This window comes from Anser brachyrhynchus (assembly GCF_964034855.1).
Source record: "Anser brachyrhynchus genome assembly, chromosome: 10".
Taxonomy (NCBI): domain Eukaryota; kingdom Metazoa; phylum Chordata; class Aves; order Anseriformes; family Anatidae; genus Anser; species Anser brachyrhynchus.
The window spans coordinates 13,853,254-13,879,916 of record NC_137705.1 but is presented as its reverse complement, the minus strand read 5'-3'; the positions used below and the strand labels follow the sequence as shown (position 1 = coordinate 13,879,916).

At 49.0% G+C, this 26,663-nt stretch overlaps 3 protein-coding genes across 17 annotated transcripts in view; 2 read left to right on the top strand and 1 right to left on the bottom strand.

Annotated features, from left to right (window-relative positions):
- Positions 1–5,076, top strand: part of LOC308200475 (uncharacterized protein) — a 45,655-nt gene extending 40,579 nt beyond the window's left edge. For all 4 annotated transcript variants that reach the window (XM_080606341.1, XM_080606344.1, XM_080606342.1 and 1 more), the window contains exon 6: positions 2,010–5,076. In XM_080606341.1, the coding sequence (XP_080462467.1) occupies positions 2,010–2,095 (86 nt within the window). In that variant the 3' untranslated portion in view covers positions 2,096–5,076. The remainder of the gene's footprint in view (positions 1–2,009) is intronic.
- Positions 5,077–5,704: 628 nt separating this feature from the next.
- LOC308200473 (uncharacterized protein C3orf18 homolog) lies at positions 5,705–17,743 on the bottom strand. Of its 9 annotated transcripts, none has more exons than XM_080606330.1 (6): positions 17,648–17,743; positions 14,950–17,351; positions 14,403–14,809; positions 12,959–12,984; positions 11,165–11,294; positions 5,705–8,752 (listed from the first exon to the last, which is right to left on the bottom strand). In XM_080606330.1, the coding sequence occupies exons 3-6, from the start codon at positions 14,634–14,636 to the stop codon at positions 8,672–8,674; spliced, it is 471 nt and encodes a 156-aa protein (XP_080462456.1). In that variant the 5' UTR covers positions 14,637–14,809; positions 14,950–17,351; positions 17,648–17,743; the 3' UTR covers positions 5,705–8,671. The 9 variants fall into 9 exon arrangements, with proteins under 9 accessions (XP_080462456.1, XP_080462457.1, XP_080462459.1 ...); XM_080606331.1 differs by having other exon boundaries at positions 14,403–14,805; XM_080606333.1 differs by having other exon boundaries at positions 17,111–17,351.
- Positions 17,744–17,757: 14 nt separating this feature from the next.
- Positions 17,758–26,663, top strand: part of HEMK1 (HemK methyltransferase 1, mitochondrial release factors N(5)-glutamine) — a 32,578-nt gene continuing 23,672 nt past the window's right edge. Inside the window, exons 1-5 of one of the 4 annotated variants that reach the window (XM_080606325.1) lie at positions 17,917–18,022; positions 18,638–18,675; positions 18,979–19,418; positions 19,893–19,984; positions 20,783–20,876. In XM_080606325.1, the coding sequence (XP_080462451.1) occupies positions 19,164–19,418; positions 19,893–19,984; positions 20,783–20,876 (441 nt within the window). In that variant the 5' untranslated portion in view covers positions 17,917–18,022; positions 18,638–18,675; positions 18,979–19,163. The other 3 variants (XM_080606322.1, XM_080606323.1, XM_080606324.1) reach the window with 3 other exon arrangements.

The following is a 26,663-nucleotide window of genomic DNA, read 5'->3' as shown; positions in this document are numbered from 1 at the left end:
GATAGCCTTGCTGTCTCCTCCCTGGTGGCACCCGACGGCAGCACTCCTTGTTAGCGGCTCGCACCCTAGCAGAGTGAATGACGACACTGGCAAGTTTCTATATAGGGCTGCAAAGCTATCTAAGCTTCTCTGAGATGAGATAACGAATAGCAGTTATCACTCACGAGAGCATGCAGATGCACCACCCACAGCTCCAGTCGCACTGCAGATGTGGGAAAGTGCAAGTTCTATGCCACGTAGGGCTGTTCCTGAGGTAGACGCCAGCCAAACTTGTGTGCAGTCGAGCCTGACCTTCAGTGAGTGTTGCAGGAAGCAATTCATTACAAAGATTCCCCTGAGCGGGAGGTAGAAGGGGGCCAGCAGCCCCAGAGAGGCAGATGTTGCCTTGTTTTGCCGTGTGGTCAGCACAGCTGCTCCCTCGTCCCGCTGCCGTTAGCGCTGTGGAGCGTGGTGTGCGAAGCGACCTAACTGACGCCGGGCAGCCGAACCCAACCTCGGGTTCTTAGAAAGTCCCTGGAAATGCCACATGATAAAACGCCGGAGCAGTTAACCTCAGCTGCTCGATTCAGCTTCCTCTCGGGCCCCTGCTCCCGTATCACTTCCTGCCACCAAGCTGCGCGATCATCTCAGCAGAGCCGCAGGCCCGCGGGTGACGAGCTCACCTCCAGCCCCCCGCTGCCTCCAGCAGTGCTCACGAGCATCGCCCAAACCACAGCCCACGTGGGTACTTTCTTCTTCCTTTCGCTCTGAGTGGGACCCGGGGCAGTGACATGAGGAATGTTTCCCTCGTGTCGCAATGAGGTAGACCCAGACGTGACAGGAACAGCGGATGCTGCGGCTGGCAGGAGACAGCTGTGCGGCACACGATAGTGTGGCATCAACCGCCCTGCTCCTGCACCAAGCAGTGCCAGGACAGAGAGGGCAGTTTTATCTGTGGGGAAGGTGTGTACTGCTGTAAAGGAGAAAAGCAGCTGAAAATCAGTAGGGATAGCAAGCACGGTATGAAACCTGGCAATCCTCTGGAAAACTTCATAGCAGTTGTTATTCACTCAGGTGCTTGAGGCTGGGTAGTGATCTTGTCTTAGAAACTGCTGGCTGAAAAGGGGAAACCTATTATTCTGAGTTCCTGGAAACAAGAGGTCCTGTGGCTTGTTTGGAAGTGAGAGGCAGCTGTGGCAGCTTTCAGACGGGAAGTTTGTGGATGAACCCGTTCTATGGGTCTGGGTTTAATTTATATATTATGGCTTTTGTGCTACTCATGTAGGAGGCTACTGCTCTGAGATTTGTTAGCAGGAGTCCGCAGTCACATAATGATCTTCTGCTATGGGCACAGCCAGAGCTTTTGATTATTGTGGGATTGGTTAGTTTGCTTTTTCCTTTCAGGTGAGGATTTTTGAGATGCTGTGCTAGTGGGAGGGCATAGGAGGATGCATGTGCTTGCTCTTGCTGCAGGTTATATCCTCTACAGCTCTGAGTGGGAAAGGCGTCTGCACTGGACTTCATGTCTGCAACATTAAGAAAACTGCTGAAACAGACAGTGACTGCTTCCTTGCTTTTCTGTCAGTCCTCTTTGGGGGTAATAAAGAACCAGCAAGAACTGAAGGAGAAATGTGCCAGACTTGCAAGCCTGCCATGGTGCAGAGAAGAGAGGAGAGCTTCTTGAAAGCTACCTGTATATTTTTCCCATGGCCTTTGTAGCTGGGAATCCAGCTCTGATTTTCCCATGTATGTTTGCATTAGCAGAAGCCAGAAAAATTCACACAGATTATAGCTTCTGGGCCCTCAATAGCCTCATTCTGAGGCTTACTGCCAGGGGAAGCCGTTCATGTTGGCTTTAGTCTAGAAGCCAGTACAAGAACAACAGGAATGTTGCTGTGAAGATCTTTGAGTGTCTGGGAACGGACCTATGCCTTCTTTTAACCTTGCACTGACTGTGTAACAGGGCATTTGGGCAGCAAGGCTCCTGGACGCAGAGCTCTAACTCTGTCTCCCATGATCTCTCCCTTTAGGCATCACTGGAAAAGACGGTTCCAGGCCCAGCAAAACTACTGGTCTTAGGAAGTCTCTGAGTAACATCCCTGCCACAGCTCAGTAGTATGCCACCTGCTCATGTCTTGCTGAAGCCAGAGGACTGGAAAGCAAATAGCATTCTTATTGTTATATTTTGAATTCTCCTTTTGTGATAATCTTGCCCAATCTTTCTCTCCTGCTGTCTGCTGGCTTACCCCAGCCATCCAAGCAGGGACTTAAAGGACAAAAAGAAAAATGTTTTCTCAGGGAGATGCCTTTCACAGTTTGTAGTAGATTTTTTGATAAGGATATTATCTTTTGTAATGATCCTTCGATAACACGGTGCCTCGTGCTGCCACAGATAGCAATAGTTCAATAGAAAAACAGTGTTGACTCAGTAATACAGATACAGGAAAGGAAATCTATTTACATAGTTAAATTCTGAATTTATGTCATACCACCTCTGGTAGATGACGGAGTGGTCCCAAGAGTTAAATTTTGCTCATTTGCTCATAGGGACTGTATCTGAAAGACACTTTGAGTCCTTCCCTCCCTGTATCGGAAAGAAAAAAACCTTAATGGCATTTCCAGCTTGCGTAATGTTGCTCCAGCGGTCAGTAATTTGGATGCTTCAGAGGAAAGCTCACGCCCTGGCATCCTGAGGACTGACTCTGAAATTTTTATCCTAGCGCTATCAGCTCAGGCCATCTTCCATTAACTAGCTTTTGGCCTGATGGCAAACCCCATGAATTTGATAGCAACTCTTGAGTGAACAATCTTTACAAGCTTAGTCACAACCACTGGATTTCATCACTTCCAAGGAGTGTCTCTAAAGAACCACAGCAACCAAAGGTTGCTTCCTTGCAGAGCTGCAGGATTCAACTTAAATCACTGTTGTACCTTCATCCATAATGTGCGTTTGTGGGGTCCTCTAGTGTTGCAGCTATGCAAATAAAAGCTTGCTGATACAGTTTAGTTTTGGGAGACAGCAGTATCCTGTTGCTCTGGGAAAGGGACTGAGAGCAGCACATTGTATGTCAACTCTGCTTTCAGTGTTGGAGCTGATCTCGCTAAATTCTGAGGAATGAGGATATTTCCATTACCCACTTACAAACAATGAAATCTTGTGGTTATTTTCCATCTGGTGGATGCTCTGCCTGCCTATTAAAGGGACAAAGTGGGTATTTCAATTATCTTTGACAAGATGTAAAATTGGCTAGCTTTACAGTGTTAAATATTTAAACAGAACATAATTGGCTTTAAATTTATGGCAGCGCATAGCAGAAACCCGTGAAATGTCAGTATATATTGAGCTCATTTATTATCCTTTCATCAGAGGTCTGTTTCCTTAGCAGGTATGTATTTAACACAAGAAAATGTCTGCAGGATTAAGAGGAAGGACTGACTGGAGAAAGAAAATAGAAAAACTGCTTTTTTCTCTTCTAGATCATTTTGTCCAGTCTGCCGTGTAGTAATGACCAGGGTTCTGATTATGTTAATTCTGTGTTGTCAGGTTTGCCCTAACAGTAGTTTCTTGTATATGGACTTTGGTGGTCTCAGCAGAAAAACTGCATCACGGTAACCTTTCTTGCCTCCTCTACCACGTGTCGGAGAAATCAAGGATTAAATGGATTGGATCACAGGGTCTGACCTAAACCTTATGTGAGGCATGCTGCTGTATGTGGGAAGTCTGACCTCCTCCTGCTGCATGGATAAATCCAGGTGGGACACCATGCATTCAAGTCTGTAACTATCAATAGTTACATGAGAAGATCCAACTGGTGTTCCTCCAAGTTCAGGCTAGGGCAAGACGCAAGATTTCCTCTGCATCATTTTTTTAGACGCAAAATTTCATCTGCAGTTCACGTCTGCATTCAAAGGGCACCCCGGTGATACACTAAGATATTTTACCAACTTCTATACCTGATTTGTGAGTGGATTGGCAAATTTAACATTTTCCTTCAAGACTGTACTATGTATTTAATTGAGCCCTACTGCCTGAGAGTAATAGCTCTAACCATGTGAAACTGGAATTTCAGCTTCTCCTAAATGGATTAGGCATGGCATCTGTAAGAGACTTGAGCTTTTCTTATGACACTAGTCAGTCCTCTCTCAGCTGGTAACATGCAGGAGGGATGGAAACTGCCTCAGTTCAATAGTAAATCCATTTGATTCAGGTCAGCAGTGGTCTTCTGGGATATGCACTCAAAGTACTCCTCTTAGGGAAAAAAAAAAAAAAACTAGTCTTTGCTACCTCTTAATATTCTATTGAGAAACCACAGCAGAAAACAGATTTCTCTAAAAAATGTAACTGCTTGGGAACAACCAGAATTCCACACTATTAGGAGCCACTCTTCATGTAGTTGAAATCCCAGTCCATAACTTCAGCTTCCACTTTTATGCAGAGACTTGGAATGAAAGTCAATGTCTACTAAAAGCAGGCAAAATTCCAGTTGTCTTCAGAGAGCTAGGCTGGCTCTCATGCTAGTTTTTCTTATTTGAAAGATAAACACTTTTTATTCCCCTGTGTAGCCAAATCCTACCTCTAAACAAATGCATTTCAAATGCTTCTAAGCTTAGACAGTGGGTCTGAGTCAAAAAACAGGTCACTGCAGTGGGATCGGAACAGTGGAGATGACAAGGTGTGTTTTCTAGCAAAGTTTGGAAGATTCCCATAAATGGTTCTCATTTTGGTGTAGGCATAAAGAGTTTTGACTATTTGAAATTAGCCTCAGAGTTTGTTTTTAATAAAGGTATAAAACGTAGCACCTCAGGCTTCTGCTTTGCCTCCTCCATGTGCAACAACCTCAGCTCTCACACATCTCTAGGCAAACATGTTCCTCTTTCTTTACTGGAGTTTAAAAAAAAAAGTTTTGGACATTCTAACACACAATTTGGTCACTCAGGAGCACCTGCAGACCTATGTGAAAACAAGGATTAAGGAGCATGAGGAATCATGAGGAAAAAAACCCAAGTGTTGGTACCTAATTCTAGCCTCTTGTGTATCTTACAGTACCTTGGAACTGGCTTGACTCCAATACAGGCTAATTCTGCTTCATGTCTATACCTAGAAGTCTCCACAGCGAAGTCTGTATATGCCACATAGTGTATATGCCACAGCTTTTTGTACAATTAATTCTGTTCCTCTGTATAGCCTCTTCAGGTCATCTGACAGCTTTCCTAACCAGTCCCAAGTTACGGGTTTGTGGGCCAAAAAGTGAGGTAGAAAGCAAATTTGTTCTCTGAAACACACTAAAAATATCACCATGGAGCTGCCAATGGTGCTGCCCACAATGTTCACCCAATGTGGGTGAAGCTGTCCTGGACAGAACTGCAGGTAACCCAATAAATCCAGAGTTTGTCTCAGAATTCAGCTGGTTTAAGGAAAATATGGCCAACAGACAAGTTGGAATTTGTCCTCCTGCACTCTGGGTGCCTGGGATGTGCTAGGCTGGAAGCGCCTGCCTTCCTGACTTCTCCACTAAGCCTCCCCATAGGGGTCTGAGTTTCCACACAGAGGAATACTAAACTTTTAACTCTGCAGAGCTTGTCGTTTGAAGTTTTTGATGCTTACTTCACACTTTGAAAGATTAGGGGAATTCACTGTGTACAAAGTTACCAACAGGTACCAAGGGTATACTCCAGTTTTCCCTGGAAAATGTAAATAGTAGGGAAAAAAGAAAATCACACAACATTTCATGTAAATACTTTAATTATATTTAAATGCTTAAGACACAGAAACACTTGAATTAAATTACATCATAATGCTTCTGCTAAGTTGTACATATACGTCCAAGAACTGTGAGTGAAGGCGCTATTGAACTAAAAGAATACTCCAGTAGAAGCCCAGCAAATACCCGTAATATTCTTTTAGTCTTATTTTCTGTACTTCTTTAATCTAAGGGCAGTCATCACAGGACAAAGCCTACCATTGCAGGAAGAATGGTTAAAGAGAATTCCTCTGCAGGTGTGTTTGTTATATGAGATATCTCAGCATTAACGTGGAACAAGGTGCCTGTTTTTGTACCCGAGCTGGCAGATGCACTGCTTGGCAGCTGCCTGTGCAATACATGGAGTGGTCTGAGGCAACAGCCAGCTTATGGTTGCCTTTTATAGAGTGTAAAATGACAACAACAAAGTTCCAGTCCTATGAGTTCTAGGGGTTGAACGCTTGCAGGTTAGGGCATGCACCATTGCCACCGCTTGCGTCCCCATCCTGCTGCAAAGCACAGGAGCGTGACAGGCAATGATGTGCCAGCTGCTGAAGGGAAAAATCTGACATCTCTGTGGCTGGCTGTCCTCAGGGAGCACTCGGAGGAGATAAAGAGATGGTAAGTTGAGGCAGGGGTGGGGTGGGGGTTGCTTTTTTTAGCTGGTCATGTAAGCATAACCTCGGGGAAGACCCACAGATGGTGGCCTCCAAATGCTAAGGACCTACACCAGATTACACCAAGTATTTGTACCCACACCCCCTTCCAGCAGTCTCCCTGGCGCGCAAACCTCGGCAAGCTGGGAATGCCTCCTGCCATATCTACCAGTTATAAAGGATGGGCCATTTTCTACACATGCTGACGCTCCTAGACTTACTACACTTTCAGAACTCTCTGGTTTTAAAAAGGAAGGGGGATACTGAAAAAATAAAGCAACACTGTCCCGCAAAAATGCCATGAGGGAAGCTGTGTAGTGAAGAAGGTAGAGCTGGTGAGAAACTGTTCGCTGCGGCAGGGGTCAGTGGCATGTGCACAGGAAAGCGTTTGCATCTGTGAATAGCAAAGGAAAATCACAGTGGGAAGCAAAAAAACAGGATCTGGGAGAACAGAAACTAGCTAGCAGGCCCAAACTTGCAACAAAGCACGTGATACCTGAATTGCCACTCAGTGAAACGCCTCCTTGCAGAAAGCTCACCTTTAGATCTGCATTCAAATTTTGGCTGGCCCTGATTCCCTCTTAACTGGTGCTGCGGATGGAATAGGATCTGACAAACGCATGTGCTGCAGAAAAATCAGTAGGCGAGTAGTATATGGCCAGGGACCGACGTTTGTGCACCACTAACACAGCAGTGAGACAGTTTGATTTGTGCGTTCACCTCCAGGGATCTAAAGCCACCACCCAACCAGGAGTGAGGGTCGATCTCTGGCAGCAAAAAGGAACATCCCTTCCCCCGGATCACGATGTCCAAACAGGGTGGACAGACGCACATCCCTTCTTTTGATTTTCCCTGCAGTTTCATGACTAAGGAACTGGGCAGGGAGGATGGGGCATATGCCTGATGCTCTGGTTGTACTGGACCCTCCTCTTGTCCTTTCTGCCATGCTCTTTGCAGTGTGAGAGCCCAGCCTGGACCCTGCTGCCAGCCCCTGGCCACTGTGCTGGCCAGCAGCACTCTAGGCTGGTGGCCACCAGAGGCTCTGAGGAGGACAGCCCTCATGCTGCACTGCAGCATGCCAAGGTGGCCAGAGACCCCTTCACACTCTCTCTCCTGCAGCCCTGAGGGACATGCAGGCAGCGGGGTGCTTCAGGGTTACAGGGGAACTGCTGGCTTACCTGCCTGGACCCACCTTCTGCACTAGCAGGTAACACGAGCAAAGGCTAACACAAAACTCTGTTTCCTTCAGCAGGGAGAAGACTGACTGCAGGTCCTAGCAGGTAAGAAAGCAACCAGATGTTCAGCCACCTCTAGGCACACTAGTTGTAATGTGGAGCCAATACCTGTTAATCCTCATTCAAAAGAAGAAAAATCAAGGCTTAATCTTCTCTCTGCACTGTAAAAACTTCCCTGAGCTGAAGCCCCGGGGATACGTGGTATCAGGGCCCCAGTTCTCTTCAGTGTTCAATTCCTCTCTCTGGCTCAGGCACTGGCGTTCCCAGGTCAGTGGCAGGGAGTCATGTAGCTAGATGTGACAGCCCCTGCCTCTAGCTGTGTGAAATCCCCTCTCTACATATGGCAGCCCTGATTTGGGATATTCACAGATCATCTCCTCAGTTAAGAAGTTATCAGCCAAACGTTCACCATTTCACTTCTTAGAGCTAGTGAATTCCCCATGCTGCAACATCAGCCCAGGCTCACATTTATCAGCATCACACATGCCACAATGGGATAAGCCCATGGTACGTGTTTTCCCTCGTGTGCCCCAGATTACCACTCAGCTAGGAGAGTCAGCTTTCCCAGCTCAAAGAGGCTTTGCCACCAGTCAGCCCTCCAGGGTCTGCCAAAGCTGCACAGGGAGGCTCATTCATCACTTTCCCGGGGATCTGGTGGCACAAAGCCAACAGGGAAGCTGTGTGAAACATGCACCTCTCCTCTCTCCCTGACCCAGAGCGCTCACACGTGTGCTCCGATAAGTTACGCTACAACAAAGCGGGCACTGTTCCTAAGCATGCGGCCTGGTAGATGGTGTCTGTCAGCACCAGCCCAGAACCCAGAGCAAGGCAGCTCAGAACCCTTTAGTAGTAACGGAGGCATCAAAAAATGCTACTGCCATCACAAAGGGTTTTCTTCCCAAAGTCACGACTGTTCCCAGTGCTTGTGCCCATCTGTACCACAAACCAGCAGAGTGACGAGCTGGGCTCCGGGACTCAGCCATGCTCGTGAGAAGTCAATGGTTTGTTGGCTCCATCCTCCCCAGTCTCGGCACAATCCCAGAGCAGGGGCAGGTATTGTTCATGCATTGATGGCATTGGCAACGTCTGTGAACACAAGACGGCTGGGTCTTTGGAGGGCTCCTTGATTCGTCAGCAGAATCTGCATTGAAGCAGTGAAAGATGAGACCCAGCAAGTCTGCTTTTTCTCGTGTGCATGACCCTGTGCACAGACTGCACAGTATCATAACTACATTCAGCCTCTTACTAAGGGCAGCAAAGCTGGTAGAAGGGCTGGAAGGCATGTCCTGCGAGGACACTTGGCTTGTCTGGTTTGGGGAAAAAGAGGCCAGGGGGCGACCTCATGGCTCTCTGCAGCTCCTTGAGGAGGGGAAATGCAGAGGCAGGCACCAGTCTCTTCCCCCCAGTAACGGATGTCAGGATGCATGGGAGCGGCACAAAGCTGCCGCAGGGGAGGCTCAGGCTGGTTGTTAAGAAACATTTCTTTATGGTGAGGGTGGCCAAACACTGGGACAGGCTTCCTGGAGAGGTGCTGGATGCCCCATGGCTGTCGGTGCTCAAGAGGCATTTGGATAATGCCCTCATTAATATGCTTTAATTTTTGGTTAGATCTGAAGCGCTCAGGAAATTGTACTTTATGAACTTTGTAGTCTCTTCCAAGTGAACTATTCTATTCTGCTCTATTCTATTCTACTCAAGGTGGGGCTGATAGACTAACATGATACTACCAAGGCTGCAACAGAAAAATACAACAAGCCACAGAGCAAGTCAGCACAACCATGCCAATTCAAAATCTCCACATCATTGGATTACAGGGTGTAGCTTATCCAGGACTCCACAGATTTGCCATGAACTCACTGTTTTATACACTCAAGGCAGCATAAAAAGACTTGAAACCTCAAGAAGGCCTGGAAACATGCCACAAACTGATCCTTGGCTGCTGGTTTAGACTCCCTCTCATGTTCCATAAAATCTTTAAACTCACGTACTTTCCAAGCAGAGGTGTCTGTGCATTAGCAAGCTCTGGAGGGATCTAAGGTATCCTGCTGGCCAGTCACTATACAGAGAGCATGCACTTTTACTGTGCTAAGTTTAACTCTGGCCTTGTCATTTCCCCTCTTTATTACCTGAAGGGAAGTACTCTGTGTGCACTGATAGAGGGCTCTGATGTTTGTGCTGCTCAGAGAACAAGATCCTTTGCTTTTATACGGCATTATTTCTCTACTTTCCCAAACCAGTGTATAGAACATGCTGATTATCATCCATATTGCAACACATCTGCTGTGTGCTCTTTGTCAGGCTGGGAAGCATCCTTCAAGGTAAGTATTTTATAATTGCAGTTGTATTTATTTTCTTCTTTCTTCCTTTCTCCCCACACCAAGCTTGCTACAGGTTATCTGAAGCTATAAAGAGTGTGGAAACCAAGACATGTTTGGGAGAATTCATGCTCCTAGAACTGGAAAAGCAAGGGCGATATGGAACAGCTGGAGAGGAATTCGGGAAAGGAGAGATGTCTACTCTAAGGGGAGGTTGCATCACTGGCTAAGAGACGTACCTGTTCCAACCATCCTTGCTGGCTCTGTATTACAGAAAGGCTTTTTGTGTGCGATAGTGGTGACAAAGGAAACAAAGAACACTATGAAACTGGCTGCAATGGTGAGAAGCTCTTCTTCCCTATTTCTCCTTCCTCTTGGTACAATGGGGAAGGAGACAGCCTCTTGACAAAGACCCATCTGGACCATTAACCAAAAACACCTGGCATCAAGCTCTCTCCTAACTCACAAATGTAGGAAGCCAGTGGTCTCTGATGACCTTATCATTTCTCAGTACACTCCATGCCTTTGAACACTCAGAAGTGGTCAAAGCAAAGCCTTCCTCCATTTTCCCCAAATTCAAATAGAAAACTCTCCTCCCTTTTCTCTTTTTGAGCCTTGCCTGCTCTGTGCCCAGCCGGGTTGGCCTGGAGGTGCTGACAAGATCAGATGTGCCAAGCCACAGCAATGCACAGGCTTTCTGCCTGCCTTCCTCAGGGCTTGCAACACAGTTCAGTGTTCACAACTACAGGCTTTCCCTTCACAAGACCTTGTTTCACACTCATAGCATTAGGCAAAACAGAGATACCTTAAAACTGGGTGGAAATGTTTTTATTTTCAGGGGCAGGACAAGGGAGCCTCAGCACCTTGTGAGCATTGAAGCCCCTTCTCCCAGAAAATGGCATGGATCCTACTGTTCCCCTGTGGTGCCCTAGGTGGTAAACTGTAATAAACTCACCCTTAATTGCTGAAATTCCCCTGTTCTCTCTCATAGCTGAGTAGTGACAGCACTTACCCTCCCCAGGCTCTTTGTCCTAGTTGCCTTACTCTTCAAATCATCCTAAGCACTCCAAAATGCTCAAGGTGCCTGTTTCCAGGGCTGGCTGAGATGGGGAAAGCCCTCGCGGAGTCTCGTATGGTTTAATTACAGTACAACCCTACAAAAACTCCTTAGCCCTGTAACAAAAGCAGTGCAGGTGCCAGTGGCTGTGATAACAGACTGGCTGGCCACTGCCGCCTACCTTGCTCTGTGATGCCTGGGAAGATGCTGCATCTCGCCCATGTTCAAGCAGCTCCTGCTCCAGTTCATCCTGCTCTTCAGTGGGATCAAAGTTGTACATTGGCATGAGCTGGTGCCGTAGCTTCTCCAACCTGCCGCAGGAGGGAAGGCAAAGGGTTGGTAAAAAGAAAACCAAAAGACAGGACAGACGCTCAGGCTGCCTTCCCCGCTCCACAGATAAAGCCTTCTGCATACTGTTTCTCATTCTGCATGAGGATTCAGCTCTTGTTGCTGCTTTCTGGATAATGGTCACAACCTTGTCCTGTGGGGAGGAGGATAAGAACCTACTACACACAACTGGAAGATGCCCCAAGTGCAGCTCCAGGGATTAATTGCCTTCACTAATCTATGTTGGCAGGCATTACGCATGGAGGAATCAAATGGGGATTTTAAGTATCTGCAGACCTAATAAAGCTCAGAAAAAGCTTTATTTCATGGAAGAAACAAGAGGGTGGAATATACTGACTAGGCATTTTGCAACTCCTCTCCCTGCCCCTCTGCCATGACAGCCAGTCCTGCCATGTCACAGTATGCCTGCCAGCACAAGTCTGCTTTTAGCTCCAGCGGCCTAAGAGCAGTACTTCAACTATACTTGTCAAACTATATACTTGACTGGAAGTATATAATAATAAATAGAAAATAATAAACAGAAATATAATAAATAGAAAATAGGAAAGAGAGACTCGTGGGAGGCTGATGCATGTGGACAGGTTGTTCTTACTCTTATATCATTACTTCAAGTAACAGAGCTATAAAGCATTACCGCAAAGGGTCTCCCTAAATAGCAGGCAGGTCAGTGATGTAGGATGGATGTGTGGCCATGCTCCTGTGAAAACACTTAGGCTGTAGCTGAGTTTTGGGGGTTGGGGAAAGGAAACACCCAAGCTCTTATTGGCAGTGTCACCACAAATACCTGTTTTGGCAAGTGTTAGGATGACACATTCCCTCCCTGCCTCTGCACAGGTTTGCCAACACAGCCATTATCTCCAGCAGCGCTGTTTACAGGCCAAGCATTAGCTTCTCTTGTGGCAGTACCCAGACCTGGGCTGCACGGGTAGGCTTGGAAATTTCATAGTGGGCAGCAGCACTTCTAGAAGGCCTGTGGCCCTGCCACAAGGAATCAGACAGGGATTACCACAGCTAGCAGATCTTCACTGCCTCTGCTGTCAGAGATGGAAAAATCAAGAAGTGCGTCTCCCTGCATGCTGCTGTCTTCTCCACTTTCAGATGGGAGCTTAACAAGGAAATTAAGACAATAAGTCTCAGGCTAGAAAGCTGCATCTCTGCACTAAGCTGCTGGCATTGCTGTGACTGCAGCTAAAGAGGCACTTGCAAGGCCACTGTCATTGGCTTGGGCTGTTGGGAAGCACGGAGATCTGGGAACAGTTGAAATGTGAGACCCATGCCTCACACATCAGAGTTTCCAGCTTCTTTATACACTCCTGATCCTTTCCTCTTTTTTAGTGCATTTCACAGATGAAGCATGAAGAGCTCACAGGATCCCCAACCTCCTCCTGGTCAACAATGTTGTCCTTCCCAAAACTGCAAAGGAGCCTTGGAAGCTCTGGTTTTAGAAGACGGAGTGCTGAGTCCCTGATCCTGCCTCATTCACATGCAGCTGGCTGCTCGTATGCTTGCTCTCAGACAAACGTTCCTTACGCTCTCCCCATCTCCTGCTCTACTTCCTAGCTCTGCCTGGATTTTGAAACACCTGTTTTTTTTGAGTTTCCTTCAGCTACCAAGAGATGTTACTCACCTCTTCCTCTTCCTGATATACAGAACCTGAAGGAGAAAGAAAACCATCATTACAACAGTCCCAGTAGGATGGAGATCAGCTGGGGCGAGAAAATTTCGGTACAGGACACACAGAAAGGAGGCGTAGCAAGTCTGATGTCACTGTGCACCAAAGCAGAGGGAAGGGAGAAGTGACAACTGAAACTGACATTTCATATACATCAGTGTAAGCTTGATAGCACATCCAGTCTGACACTGAGTGCTCGAGTGGCCTTTTATTAGGTGTGTTAGTAGTAGTCAGAGTATTAGGTGTATATTAAGTGTAGCTTAGCACATTTCTGGTGGCTGCAGGCCATATATTGCAATTTAAGAGTGAATGAAGAACCTTCCATTTGTGGTTTTCAACTGCAGAGTCCTACAGCATAGAAGCATCGTTACCCCCTCCCCAGTACAAAGGGAAGAAGCAAAGAGGGCATGCTCAGTGACTTGCCTCATGTCAGCCAGTAAGAGTGGTTGGGCTGGGAGGAAAGCGAGGCTTTTGGCCTCCAGAGCCTTGTTCTGAGAACTACGAACGCTGGCTGCTGCTCTCGGGAACTTAAGACCGTTTCCAGGATAATGTTTCCAGGTTCTCTTTAGGGGCTTTTGGAGAAACTCCTCCTTGGGCCCGCAATGAAATTTTGCAGTAGTCCCTTTCCATAGGCTCCTCTGCTGGTTGTATTAGTGAAGCTCTTCCTCATACGAGGAATGGGAGCTTGCTGCTACCTTCGTTCTCTGTTGGCAGGTAAACGATCTGGTTATATATTGAAAGAAAACTGCAGCACTTGCATTGTCTCTGTCAGGCCCAGAACTAGTTTCTGAAAGCTTCTACCTAAAGCATTAATAGCAACATTAGTTACATGCAGCAAATCCTGGAGGACTCTGCTGATACCCAGCAAGTAGAACCTCAGAAATGCAGTCTAGAATGAGTCAAGGTAAAATGAATTTAGGCTGCCTTACTTTATAAAGCCATGCCCACAGAGGAGATTAACATGGTTCAACGGTCTGCTTTAAAAGTTAAATTGGATGAACTTTCTTGTGGGCCCCTGGTGTTGACAAGGTTTAAATCAATGCAGCTGTTCCAGTTAACAAGTCAGAATAGACTGACTTGTTTGTCAGTCTGCTGCTGCTTTGTGTTCTTTTAATTGAACTTCCTCTTGCTATTAAAAATAAAAACCGATGCTATATATGGATTCCTCTAGGCCTGCTGAGCAGCCTGCTCAGACTAGACCCCAGGGAGACTGCAGAAGTGTTGGAGCACTGGATAAAGGCCTTAAAAAGAAAAGGATCTTGGGAACTATCAGTTCCCACCAGTTCTGGGTGAGCCTTTAATATAACACACAGAAGTTATTCAACCCAAATCGGTCCTAGAGCCCCTTTGATACCCCCCACCCTCGACAGACAGAGAACTATTTAGCAGGGTCTCTTACCATAGCTACAGCCAACCCAATCACAGTAATGATCCCAAAGGACAGCAGCATTGTGCTCATGCTGGGTCCACTGCTGGCCACATCTGGGATTTTGGTGCTGTTGAAACTAGTAGTCTCAGGGCTTACGGTAGCTGTTTCTGGTACAGTCACATCCAGAGTTGTTCCTGGGTCTGGCTTGGCCGTTGCAGTGGGGCTGTGATACAAGTCATGTACAGAGGGTGAGCTGTAACTCATCCTGCCAGCTCCTGGTAGCTTCTTTTACCAAGCTGTTGTCTCCAGCCGCTCAAGAGACGAGTTCCAGCTACAGTAGTGGAGAGCTGCCCCTCATTTCAAGGACCCTCATGTGAGACCTATCTTGTAGCATCATCGCTGATGGCTTTTCTTCATGGAACCACACTGGTTTCTGCCTTGGAAAGGAAGAGAGCAGACACATAGTGCAAATAGAGACAGGCACCTTTCCCAAAGCCTCCCAATTAACTAGCACAATTTTTGAGAGCAGCTCAGAGATGCCCACTCAAAATAAGGGAAAAAAAATAAATAAACAAACCATTTTTCCCCTGAAAGAGCCTCCAAAGTGCTGCCTGATTCAGCTGAAGTCAGTGATTTGCTCTCCCCTCACTACTTCAGCTCAGCTCCTTGCAGGCACTTGGCAGATCTGTGTGGGGCCAGCCTCAGAGCCCCTGCCTTTGTCTGCTCCAGGCTGAGCCAGGTGGCCTCCATCCATACCAGAAAAATAGCATCTTCCTGCTTCTCTTCTGTCTGAATTGCTTTCAATTTACAGAAAGTTACAGAGATCCCCTCAAGTTTACCAGTGAGAACAGATCCAGTAAAACAGCAATCACCTCTGAGGCATCCATAATTCGAGGTGTTTTTCTACTGAATCCGAAGCAGGACTGCCCTCCGAACCAGTCACTGCTGACTGGCAAGTCACTGCCCTGTCCATCCACCCACTGCCCCTCAGCCCACGCACTCTGGAAGGCAGCTTCCTTAAAGCAGCGGGTTGCACTGGTCCCCCATCTGCTGCTAAAGACGGTATTTCTCAAGTCCCCCGTGAAAGCACCCACTCAGGCTTAGTCATGCACTGCTAATTATTGGTATTAATTTTAAAACGGGTCCCATTTTGGATTGCAGTTGTGAAATTTGACAGATCTATTCATGCTGAAAACATGAAAGGCTTTAATTGTTTTCATGCTTCTATTGTGGAAATGATCAGGAGTTGCAAAACACCATGGGATGATCCTATGGGAAGTATCTGCACAACTTTGTTTATAAAAATCACTGTATATAGCCTTAGTTCAGCAATTGCTTCAGTGAAAACACAGCTACCTCTGGAGCAGAGTAATACAGATCCCAAGAACTACAGCAGCAGTCCTCTGATAATTTCTCTGTACTTTAGCAGACGTTACATCTCTGAACTGGAATGCAACCAGGACACAGGGGTTAATGAGCTCTGAATAGAAAAAGATGTGCTTGCAAAGAGAAATGAGCCATTGTTCAGCTCTACTGTTCTATTCTGGGCAAGGTTATTGCGCAGTTCCCATTACTGCGATGCCTTACTGCTGTCCGTAACTGCGTTAAGCAGCATGATCAACATCTGTCACTAACAACTGAAGCAGAGAAATCACACCAGGCAAACAGCTCCAGGCCTCCGCGTGGTCTGCCAGCAGCCTGACTAGCCATCGCGACTTGCACAGCACTTGTCCTGCATCTCCCCGAGCATGCAGACCTCTCACCACACACGCAGACCCTGTCTCACAATTCCCAGTGAACAACTTTGTGAAGCAGGAGCTGCCGGGAGATTTCGAAGTGCCTGGGAGACTTGTGGAACATGTCAAACTCCCGTGAGTTTCTAGAGAAACGTGAAAGTAGATAGCACTTCTGGCCTGGTGCCACCTACCATCACACTGAGACACGGGTTCTTTGTGGCTGAATGGGAAAGCGTCCTTCACTGACCACCAAACCAGACAGCACCTGGATTCCACCACTGACTACAGTGGAGCTCAGCGGCGGTGGACGCCCAGGCCCAGAGATGACAAATTTGAAAGCCGAGTGCCACAGCAGCAGCCATGGCCCAGCAGGGGAAGGGAGGGAACTGTTACACAGGTATGGGGCAGGGCAGGCAGAGCGGCTGCTCGGAGAGAACCATCGATTTCTGCTATTCAGAGAAACCCTCCATGACGATACTTGATGTTTTATAAAAAGCCACAACCAAGGAAACAAAAATTGGAAAAGGAACCTCAGTGAAAGCAGTGAAGCAGGCCTCAGGGCTGCTCAAAGCATAGCTCAAGATGCCAAAGAGCTGCTGAATTTTGGAAGCATAACGGATTAGCCTCCATCTCAATTCAGTGTCAGTTTTGGAAAACCACTTGGATGCTGAAGCTGATTTCAAGCCTTTGGGTAAGGCCCCCTTCCATATGGGCCAGATATTGTGCTGCTGTGCACTGCTCCTCTGAAGAAAAGTTAGGTTAAAATCAGCTGGCTGAAAATCTGGCCAACTGGGGATGGAGGGGGGGGCGAGAGGGGTTATGCCCTCAGCATCCTGCCCATGCTGAAGGGTTCCCAAGCCCAACTCTGGCTGAAAGGTTCCCAGCAGAGCTCAGACACCCAGTCCCTGGGCCAGCCGAGAGTATTTCTGCTCCCAAGCCCCTCCTGGCCCGCGCTGCAGGGGGCCAGCCTGGGAGGCCGAGCGCCCAGGGCCCACGGCTTACGCAGGGGGCGCGTGACCTCTCCCACCACCACCTTCCTTTCCCGGCTGTCATCGTGGCGCCGGAGCCTCGACCTGCGGGCTGGGCGCTGCTCCGGGTCTCCGACGGCTGCTCCAGGGCCAGGCACGGCCGCCGCCCGGCCGCGGGTCCGACGCGAGGCGCAGCGGGTCCGGGCGCTCGGCTGCGGCGAGCTGGCGGTGCTCCACCAGCCGCTCCTCGCACGGCCACGACCTCGGCGCCGGGGCTGCGGAGAAGGAGAACGGAAGGCGCTGGTCGCTGCCTCACACCGCCGCCTCCCCGCCGCTCCGTGAGGCCGCCGCGCCGGGCGCTGCCGGCAGCCCCGGCCCCGGAGCGCGGCGGGGTCCCCCCGGGCAGCGGGCGCGGAGCCGCGGCTCGAGGGAGGCCAGCGCCGAGCGGCGCCTCCCCGCCGCTGCCGGCCCGGCTGAAGCGGCCCCGGGCGGGCGGGCGGCCGCGGCTCGCAGCGCCCCTCACGGCCCGGCCCGGCCCGGCCCGGCCCACCCCCGCGGGGCCGCCACTTACTGAGCGCTGCCCGCGGGGCGCCGCCGCTGGGGCCGGGCCGGGGCCGCGCTGCCCGCAGGAGGGGAGGGGGCCGCGCCGCGCCCGGTAAGCCCCGCCCCTCCGCTGCCAGTCCCAACGCGATTGGCCGACGGCCTCAGGGCTCGGCTCGCGGTTGGACGGCGCTCCGTCAATCAGACGCGCGGCGGCTGAGGCGGCCGCTCTCCCGTACGGCCGCCCCCCGGGAGGCCGCGCTCGCCTCTGAGGGGCCGCTGAGGTAACGGCGGGGGGGGGGGCGCGGCGAGCCGCAGCCTGCCCCGGTGCGGGCCCTTCGTCCTCGCCTGCTCCCGCGGCGGAGCCCTGCAAAGAAAGGGGGCGGGGAGCCGCGGGCTGCCGGCGGTGCGAGGGCGTGCGGGGGGAGCAAGCCAGGGGAGCTGCGGGGGTCCCCCCGGTGCCGCCCCGGGCTCCGCTCCCTTTGGGTTTCCCGCAGGAGCGCGGCTCCGCCCCGCAGCACGGGCACGGCAGGCCCCGGGCTGCGCCCCGTGGAGCTCGGTGCCGGCCCGGCTGGGAGCTGACCCTGCCCAGCACCGCTGCGTGCGGTGGCCGGGAGGCGTCTCGGGGTCGGCGCGGTGCTCGGCCGGGGGAAGCGGAGGAGGGGAGGCTGGGGGCTCGCTGAGGCAGGAGCGGGCGCTGAGGGGAGCCCGCGGGGCTGTGAGTCAGGGGCCGAGGGGCCTCGTTCCTCGCGGGTCGCAGCGGGAAGATGGGCTGGCTGCGCTGTCCTCCGTTAAAAGGCAGCTTCAAGTGTGATGTTTAGCAGCTGTTTTATAAAGTTTGGTCTCCCAGTGTCTCAGTGGTTGTCGTCTTTTTGTGTGCGTGTGTTTTTTCCTCTCTGGCAATGCTTATTTTCTCTGAGAGACTGACTGCCCTTAGGCTGGGTTTGCCTTCGTGTCTTTCAAGTGTTTCTCTTCCCTCTCATTGCACCTTGTGAGCTTTTCTCCTTCCCTTGCTCTGTAGCCCCCTTGGATGGAAACAACGTGGAAAAAACACAACCTGTGAGCTCAAAGTCTTCTGTGTGAAGCTTGGGACTTGGGGGCTTTGAATAGGAGAGGGGGAAAAGAGCTAGGAGAGACGGGAGGCCTTTGTGCAGGGTGACCTGTCCTGGGGATGGAGCTGAGGGAAGGCAGGCCTGTGGCTTTCTGTAGGCACGCTTGCTGTTGTCTTGCCATGGGCACAGACTGGCCTCCTCGTAGCTCTGGTCTGTGGAGATGGGCAGATCTGCTAGGAAATGGGTTCCAGTGGCAGAGCTGTTCAGCTGCCACCTGACTTTCCTGTCCTCTTTTATGTCCTCTTTCTAGGCAAGCAAATCTGCAAGCCAGTGCCCTTTTCGCTGTGCCCTGAGGAGAATCCATTGACTATGACCAGCTGATGCTTAGCCATGGGGGCTTGTGCAACACCAGGTGTCCTGTGAGTCACCTCAGTGATTAGATCAGCAGACAGAAAGGAGGAACCCAGGTGGAAGTCAGGAGCTGACTTTGCAAGAATGAGATGCCTCACTCAGCCACTGCTCAGGAGGTTCTTGGGTCTTTTGCCTCAGTGTGTGCCAGTGGGATTGAGTCAAAGTCCTGTCCGTGGCCCCAAGCAGTCATCTTTGAGGCAGAGCTGCAGTGCAAGACCTGGGCTGGTGACTGCCATTGATGTGGTCGGCTACTGGCAAAAGGTGTTTGAGACAAATGGGATCCCTGAGGCACGAGAATCCAGTGAATACATCGTGTCATTTGTCCTGGGAGCAAAAACAGTTAAGTAATGGAAAAGGGTTAAGGTCTGTGTGGGCTCTTGCCTTGTTATTTTGATCAAATCCCTTGCCCTTCTTTTTATCTCACAAATAGGAGGTGGAACAACTTTTTCCTCCTTCAGATGGCAGTGCGGGGTATAGTTTATTAATGCCAATAAAGTACTTGGGATCTCTTAAATGCTTTCTTTGTAGGGAATGAAATGTAACCCATTACATATACGCTAGCACTGTGCTCTGACTTCTTTGGTGGAATGAATCTTGATTTTGCCTATACTTCTGACCCCAAAAAGTAGCAGAACAGTTGTACAGGTTTGTTTTTAAATATATAGGTAGGCTCTCCTTAGTTGTTCAGGGTTTCCAAGAGTCCCAGCCGTGTGTGCTTGTCAGTGTGCTGGGTCTGCCTGGAAGATGCCCTTGCATCAATGTAGATAATGCCTAAGCTGCACAGATGGGCTGGTTTTAAAGTGATGTCTTCAGTTTCAGAGCTTGAACTCCGAAAAACTCCATACTCCGCTTACAGCAGTGCAACAGGAGCAGATCCAGCAGCTGTGTCACAGGCGACTAGAAAGGTAGGGGAATCCTCTTGCAGTCATTCCTTTGGAGAGTTTCCCTCAGGCTTAATGCAGCCAGAAGAATGGTAGCAGAGGGAAGGCTGAAGACCATCAGTAGCGGACAGGTCATGTTACAGCTAGTGCTGCATCAGTTTCTCATGGTAACTCAAGTGATAGGCATTTGCTGTTGCTGTCAGGTAGCAAGTCATCTGTCTGTCCTGTGTGGGAGCACAGAGGATTTAAGAGATGTTACAGAGGAGCAGGAAACTGGCAATACTGACGCTGATGCCGGTATGTTTTCATTAAGCCCTTCTGTGCTTACAGAATTTAACCATGGATTTCTCAGTCTCCTTGTATGTCAGATGCTCCAATCCCTTAATCATCTTAATGGCTCTTTGCTGGACTTGCTCCAGTGCATCCATGTCTATCCTCTGCTGGGAGCCCAGCACTGGACACAGACAGGGCTCCAGTTGGCCAGGAGTGACTTTCCCTTTGTAAATCCATGCTGTCCTTAATATATTTGGAAACGATCTCCAGGATTATTTGCTCCATGAGCTTCCCCATCATTGAGGTGAGGCTAACTAGCCTGTAGTTCCCCAGGTCTGCTGCTTCATGGCAAACTGATCTGTGGAAATGGAGCTCCTACAACTCCCTTAGAGAGAGGGCATGTACATGTTGTACATGCAGTTGAGGGCCTCAGGGCTGTCTAGATAGCCACTCTCACAGGGGTTACTAATGAGGTAAGCACAGTACTGAGAACTTTTCTGTGTTACAGAGCATAGTCGTAAAGTGTTTGTTTGCTTTTGCCTGCCACAGAATGCCAGTGCAATATGTGCTTGGTGAGTGGGACTTCCGGGACCTGACTCTGAAGATGAGACCCCCAGTATTTATTCCTCGGCCTGAGACAGAGGTATGACTGTAGGCAACATAGGGGGGACTTGAATCTGGGCACCTTGTTGCTACAGATGTGCTTGGTGGGGTTACATTGTGATAAAGAGGTCAGGTTGCTCCTAAAACAGGGGCATCCTAAGCTCGTGACCTAGAACTTTTGCCATCTGGCTCAGAGCAAGAGATGTTGCAAGCTAGCATATCCCTTGATTACATCCACTGATGGAAGGACTTGGCTTGCTTTCCTTATTTCTGTTATGGGAATGACTCCTAGAAGTTCAAGAACTTTCCTACTATATCCCAGTGGCTTAGTACTTCGATGTGATGTCAAGAATCTCAGAGTTGTCCAAAGTTTGTTAACAAAACCCTGCAGAAGTAGAGGGGTACTATTGGAAAAAGATATTGGGCTCCAGAGAGCTTCTTTGTCCACATGCAGATTAAGATGGTGCAGGCTGGTAGGAAATGGCACCTGCTGCTTGTCTGATGACTCCCCAGTGGTTTCTGGACAAGCACTGGACATTGAGCTGTACTTTCCTTCCGTAGGCTGGCACACGGTAAGTTCTGACCTGGGCTGGAGTTAAATGTGAATGTCAATTGTAAAAACACAAAGGACAGCCATATATGCTCAAGCTAAAACTTCGTTTTACCCGGTGTCCTTGCTGCTAGGGAAAAGCATAGGAAGTACATGGTGACATATTCCCTGATATTAGCCTAGCTTTCAGCTCATGAACATCCTAGTGACAAAGTCTTTGTTTACTACTCTTCAAGAGTTGTTGTTTTTTGTTGTTGTTGTTTGGTGTTTTTTTTTGGTTTTGTTCTGAGAATTGGTTTTATTTTTGCAGTGCACATTAACTTTTGGAGATGGAGTAATTTCTGTACTCTGTCCAATAAGGAGTCCCAGAAGCTTAAGGCTGTGTCAGTCTAATTGTCATTTCTCTGATCGTTTGACTGCTGTTTGGTGACTGTTGCAATGTACTGGTAGCCTTTTGCTTAGGGGACAGTGCAGTAAAAAGAATGCTGTGGTGGGTGTGTTAAACACAGAACAACCAGGTGGTCAAAGGAGGTGATTTACTCCCGCTGTATTTAGGGTTGGAGCGGTCTCACCTTGCATATGGTTCTGGGCTCCGTGATCTAAAAGGGATGTTAAGGTACATGAAAGCATCCAGAGGAGGCAGCAAAGCTGGTAGAAGGGCTGGAGGGCATGTCCTGTGAGGAGAGGCTGAGGACACTCCGGTTGTCTGGTTTGGGGAAAAGGAGGCCGGGGGCGACCTCATGGCTCTCTGCAGCTCCCTGAGGAGGGGAAACGCAGAGGCAGGCGCCGGTCTCTTCCCCCCAGTAACGGATGTCAGGACGCGTGTGAGTGGCACAAAGCTGCAGCAGGGGAGGCTCAAACTGGACAGTAGGAAAAATTCTTTACCATGAGGGTGGCCGAACACTGGGACAGGCTTCCTGGAGAGGTGCTGGATGCCCCATGGCTGTCAGTGCTCAAGAGGCATTTGGATAATGCCCTCAGTAATGTGCTTTCACTTTGGGTTAGCCCTGAAGTGCTCACACACGTGGACTTGATGATCCATGTAGGTCCCTTCCAACTGAACTATTGTATTCTTAAATTAAAAACAGTAAAGGGATCGTTCAGACAGAATGTCCTCTACTGACAATGTCAGAGGAGATGCCAAGGACTGAGTGGACTTTGGAGACACGAGGGCCCCACTCTGCTTTTTCTGGGGAAGCAGAAAAAAGGTATTGAGGAAGTTTGAAGAAAGGAGCAGCTCAGTAAAGAGATGATGCAGTCTGCAGGGTCCTTCAACTGGCACCTCTAGTTATATAAAAGTAAAAGGCAAAGAAAACCAGTGCTTCTCTTATGCTCTTTGAGGAAGAGGTTGCTGTTGAAATCTGTGAGTGGGTTCCAGACAAAACCACTGAAATTCAGAACCTGAGTCTTGATTTGGTGTGGGGTATCAGCAGCATCTCACTGAGAGGCTGCTGGGCCCTGAATCGTGGTAGTGACACCTTGTGCCCAGAGGAGGTGTGAGCTCTCTGTGGCTGCGTTTGGTCACTGTGCTGATGACGTTTGGAGCTAGGGCTCTGAGGAACCTTTTTGCTGGTCGGAGCCCAAGATGGTTAGTTTTGTTCTTACTGATGGTATTTCTGCTCCGGTTGATTCAAGAGTGCGTTTCCAACCTCTAGCTCCCCATTAATTCCTGAATGCAATATGAGCACTAAAAGCAAAGAGAACTTGCATGTTGTGCAAGTCAAACCATCTGCTGACAAGGCTTCCCTCGGTGCTGCGCTCTAATTCTCGCAACACAGTGCCAGGCTTCAAACAAAGGCTTATTGTGTACCATGGAAGCCAGGGTTACTAATGCCTGTGAACATGGCTAATGGTGCCCACATGTGGGATTTTGGTAGAAGCATCTCTGCTGGCACAAACTGAAATGCAGTTCTGCAACACGCTGCGTTTGAAACCACTTAACGTACCCCGGGGCAAACATCCAGCGTAAACAGCTTAACCCAAACCTTGTGTTTGTGGGAAAACTTTATTTGACGTGTCATGATACTTACCATGAAGGCACATTTTTAGCTCATGTATTATGAAAAGCCAGAAGCGTATGATGATAGCTCAGGAATGAAGCTTCACTGTCCATTGACTTGACAAACAGAGTAGTTCTGCCTCAGCAAACACTCTCAGCAGGCAAGGCACTGGAAGCAGGAGGTTAGCAGATGTAGTACACCTTGGCCTTTTTCATGGGGAGCAGAGGAGGGCTGCTCGGTCAGGAAGAAATTAGCCATGTAGCAAGAGAGAAGGAATGGGGAAAAAAAGCCAGGTGAAAGAAGAGCTCGTCTAGAGTAAAAGAGAGATGAAAGGGGTGAGGGCTAGGAAGGGCTGGAACAAGCAGCCCTGCAGTCTAGGCCTGGGAGCCCAGGCCAGAATGGCTGCAGGTCCTGCACCTAGTGGCTTCTCTTCTGCTGAACTCTCAGCCAATTCCTGCTCCTGCCTTCCCTTAAGATTATATAGCGCGTCAGGGAAGAGTCACCTGGTCTTGAGACCTGTGAAGTAGAGAAGGTATTCTGCATTAGGATTCCAGCGGGCTTTTGAGCAAATGGCTAAATGTGCTTGGGTTCCTGCGTCGCTGAAGTGCTTTTGCTTTGGCTACTTGTGCCCTTCTTCTGGTGTCCGAGGACCTTTTCATGGAAGCACAGGTGGTTGAGGCTGGCAGCAGTCTCTGGAGATCCTCCAGTCCTTTGTATGTGTAAAGCAATGGGTCAGCTGGAGTGTAAAAAGTGGGGCAGGGTCTTAGGTTCCACTGGGATGTTTTAAACTTTCCAGGTGATACAGATGTAACTAAAATCAGCCACTCTTAAACTAAGCTACAAACTTTTCTGAGAGGATGGCGTGAAGTAATGGAGATGTGAATTCAAGAGATGACCACTCTCGCACTGGCTGCCTGCAGTTCCTAGTGCTTTTATCAGGGTTAGGGAAACTAACCGTGCAAGTTCGCAGCCAGGATGATTCCCTGATGTAGCACCATGCAGGTGAACACAGTCTTATTCCAACAGAACTGTTAAATTCAGACTTCTAGGTAACATTAAGAACATTTTATATGCCGCTAGCGCCCCAGATGCTTTGGCACATGCCTTCTCAGCAGCCCAAACTTGGCTGCATTCCTTCTTACACTGATGAAGAATACATCCCACCTAACCTTTTCCTAGGGCCGCTTTTCTACTGACACAGTTCATCAAGTTTCTGAAGCTTTTGTTGCATTTCCTGCGAACATCAGTGAATTCCTCTGTGGAGAGATGTGTTGTGCACTGGTGCCAAAAAAACTGATCTCAATTTCCCAGACTTACGTGGAAGGCACAAGCAGTCACTGGCATTTTGTCAGAGCTGGAGGTGAGGGATGTAGAAAGCTCTGTTGTTGGTTTGAGAGAGGGCTGCAGAGTTGTTTGTTTGTTTTTTCCACTGCGTTGTTTAATCTGAAAGTAGATGTGGATGCAGCTGATGATGCCTGCTTATGATCATACTAGGGAAAGGAGTAGAAGAAGGATCAGACTTTTGCTTTTTTCTGGACTTAATCATCATGGAGGCACAGTGAAGAATTCTGTGCTCTCCTCCATATTTCATGGGTGTGTTTTGCTTTAGGGACATACCTGTGATGTCTGCAACAGCAGGTAATGTCTGCAGCTGGCTATCGCAAAGTTGTTACACTGATCTTCATCCTACTTAGGAAAAAATATCCACAGCACAGTAAACCCTGGGGCTTGGGATGAGTCGTTGTCACCACACAGGGAGCGTTTGTGTGATCTGGTGTTGGGGAATTTTCTTGGACAGGAGGAGCGTGGGGACAAGATCCAGCTATCCAGCAGCACCTGGGGGGACACTGCTTTAGGCACGTGGTGCTTCCAGGAGCCATGTACTGTGCATAACCAGTTGCACAAAACCGAGCTGGTGTCCAGATCCTTTCCCTCTGCTGCATTGGTCATCTCTGACTGAGAGCGTTTTGTGATTCTTTGGGTTGGGGTTTGCTTGTGCTTTGTTTAGTAAGAGTAATTTTTTCAGATTTCCCTGGACTTTAAAACTGTAATAGAAATAACTTCATTATTTTGCAGAGGAGAAAGTTTCATCTGTTGCTTTCTTTCTATTTAAGATCTGTTTGCAGCATTCTTAGGGCCACTAGTGCTGAAGCTCTTAATCAAATAGTAACTGTAAGTAATCCACGTTCTTTAGGAAACAGTTCATTACCAACATTGATATCTCAGGTTCAAGTTGCTTATCCGTGACTGCACACACGAGCCACATGGCACATTTTGTCCTTGGCTGAGTAAATGGAGCTCCCTACGTTGACTTTTCTAGTGCAGGTACACAAGCAGCTGCAACATTTGCCTTCTAGTTATATTTTTGTAGCTTCTACAAATGCTCCTGTCTGCTAATTCAAAGACTAAAATGATGAGGAGGCATCTTTATCACGCATTTTTTATTCTGCGGTTACAGCAGAGGGGTTCTGGCTCTTGCTATGAGCTCCTAGGCATATGGGTAATGCTATGAAGGCAAACGCAGTATGGCACAAACCACCACCATTGTTCCTCAGGACAAAGAGACACAAGCAGAGAGAGAAGCTCGGTTGTCTGCTTTAGTTTTGCCCTGTGTGGAATTTGCCCCTTTGCAGTCTGTTTAGCTCGCTCTGGCAGCGGAGCCCTCTGCCATTTGCTCCCTCTGGGGATATCTTTTTCAGCACATGTGGCTCTGTTCTTCTGTTCCGTGGGAATCGGGGTGGGGATGGGACAGGGAGCCCAGGGTGCGAAACTAGCAGGTCTGTTTAAGAGCGGGATGACAAAGCTGTGCAGCCCTGGAGGAGAGTTGTTGCACTGTCCCCAGGCTTGCCTTCCTCCAGTTACCCGGCCCTCTGTGAGCAGAGCTTTGGGCTCGCTGCTGCAAGCGCTGGGGGTTTGCAGGGGTGTGTGGAGCCCAGTGTGTGCCGTCTCCCACGGCCATCAGTGACGGCTGCGGGGGACTCTTGGGGTAACTTCTGTGATGCACCCAGAGTCGCCGGAGCCGGGCTTCTGCTGTGTGTGTGCGTGTGTTCAGGACAAAGTTTTTGGTTGTGCTCCATCTTGTGAGTTATCTTGGTTATGTGCTTATTGTTGTAATGTCAAGGGATGCATGCCTCAATGCTGTTCAGTCACTATTAATGCGGAAGAAAGCCCTTTTTCCAAAGCAACACCACCTAAAATCCAGGCCAAATTACCGTCACAGCAGCCTTGTGGATCAGAGAAAAATAGGACAAAGAAGAGAACTCAGCCAACCGCGGGT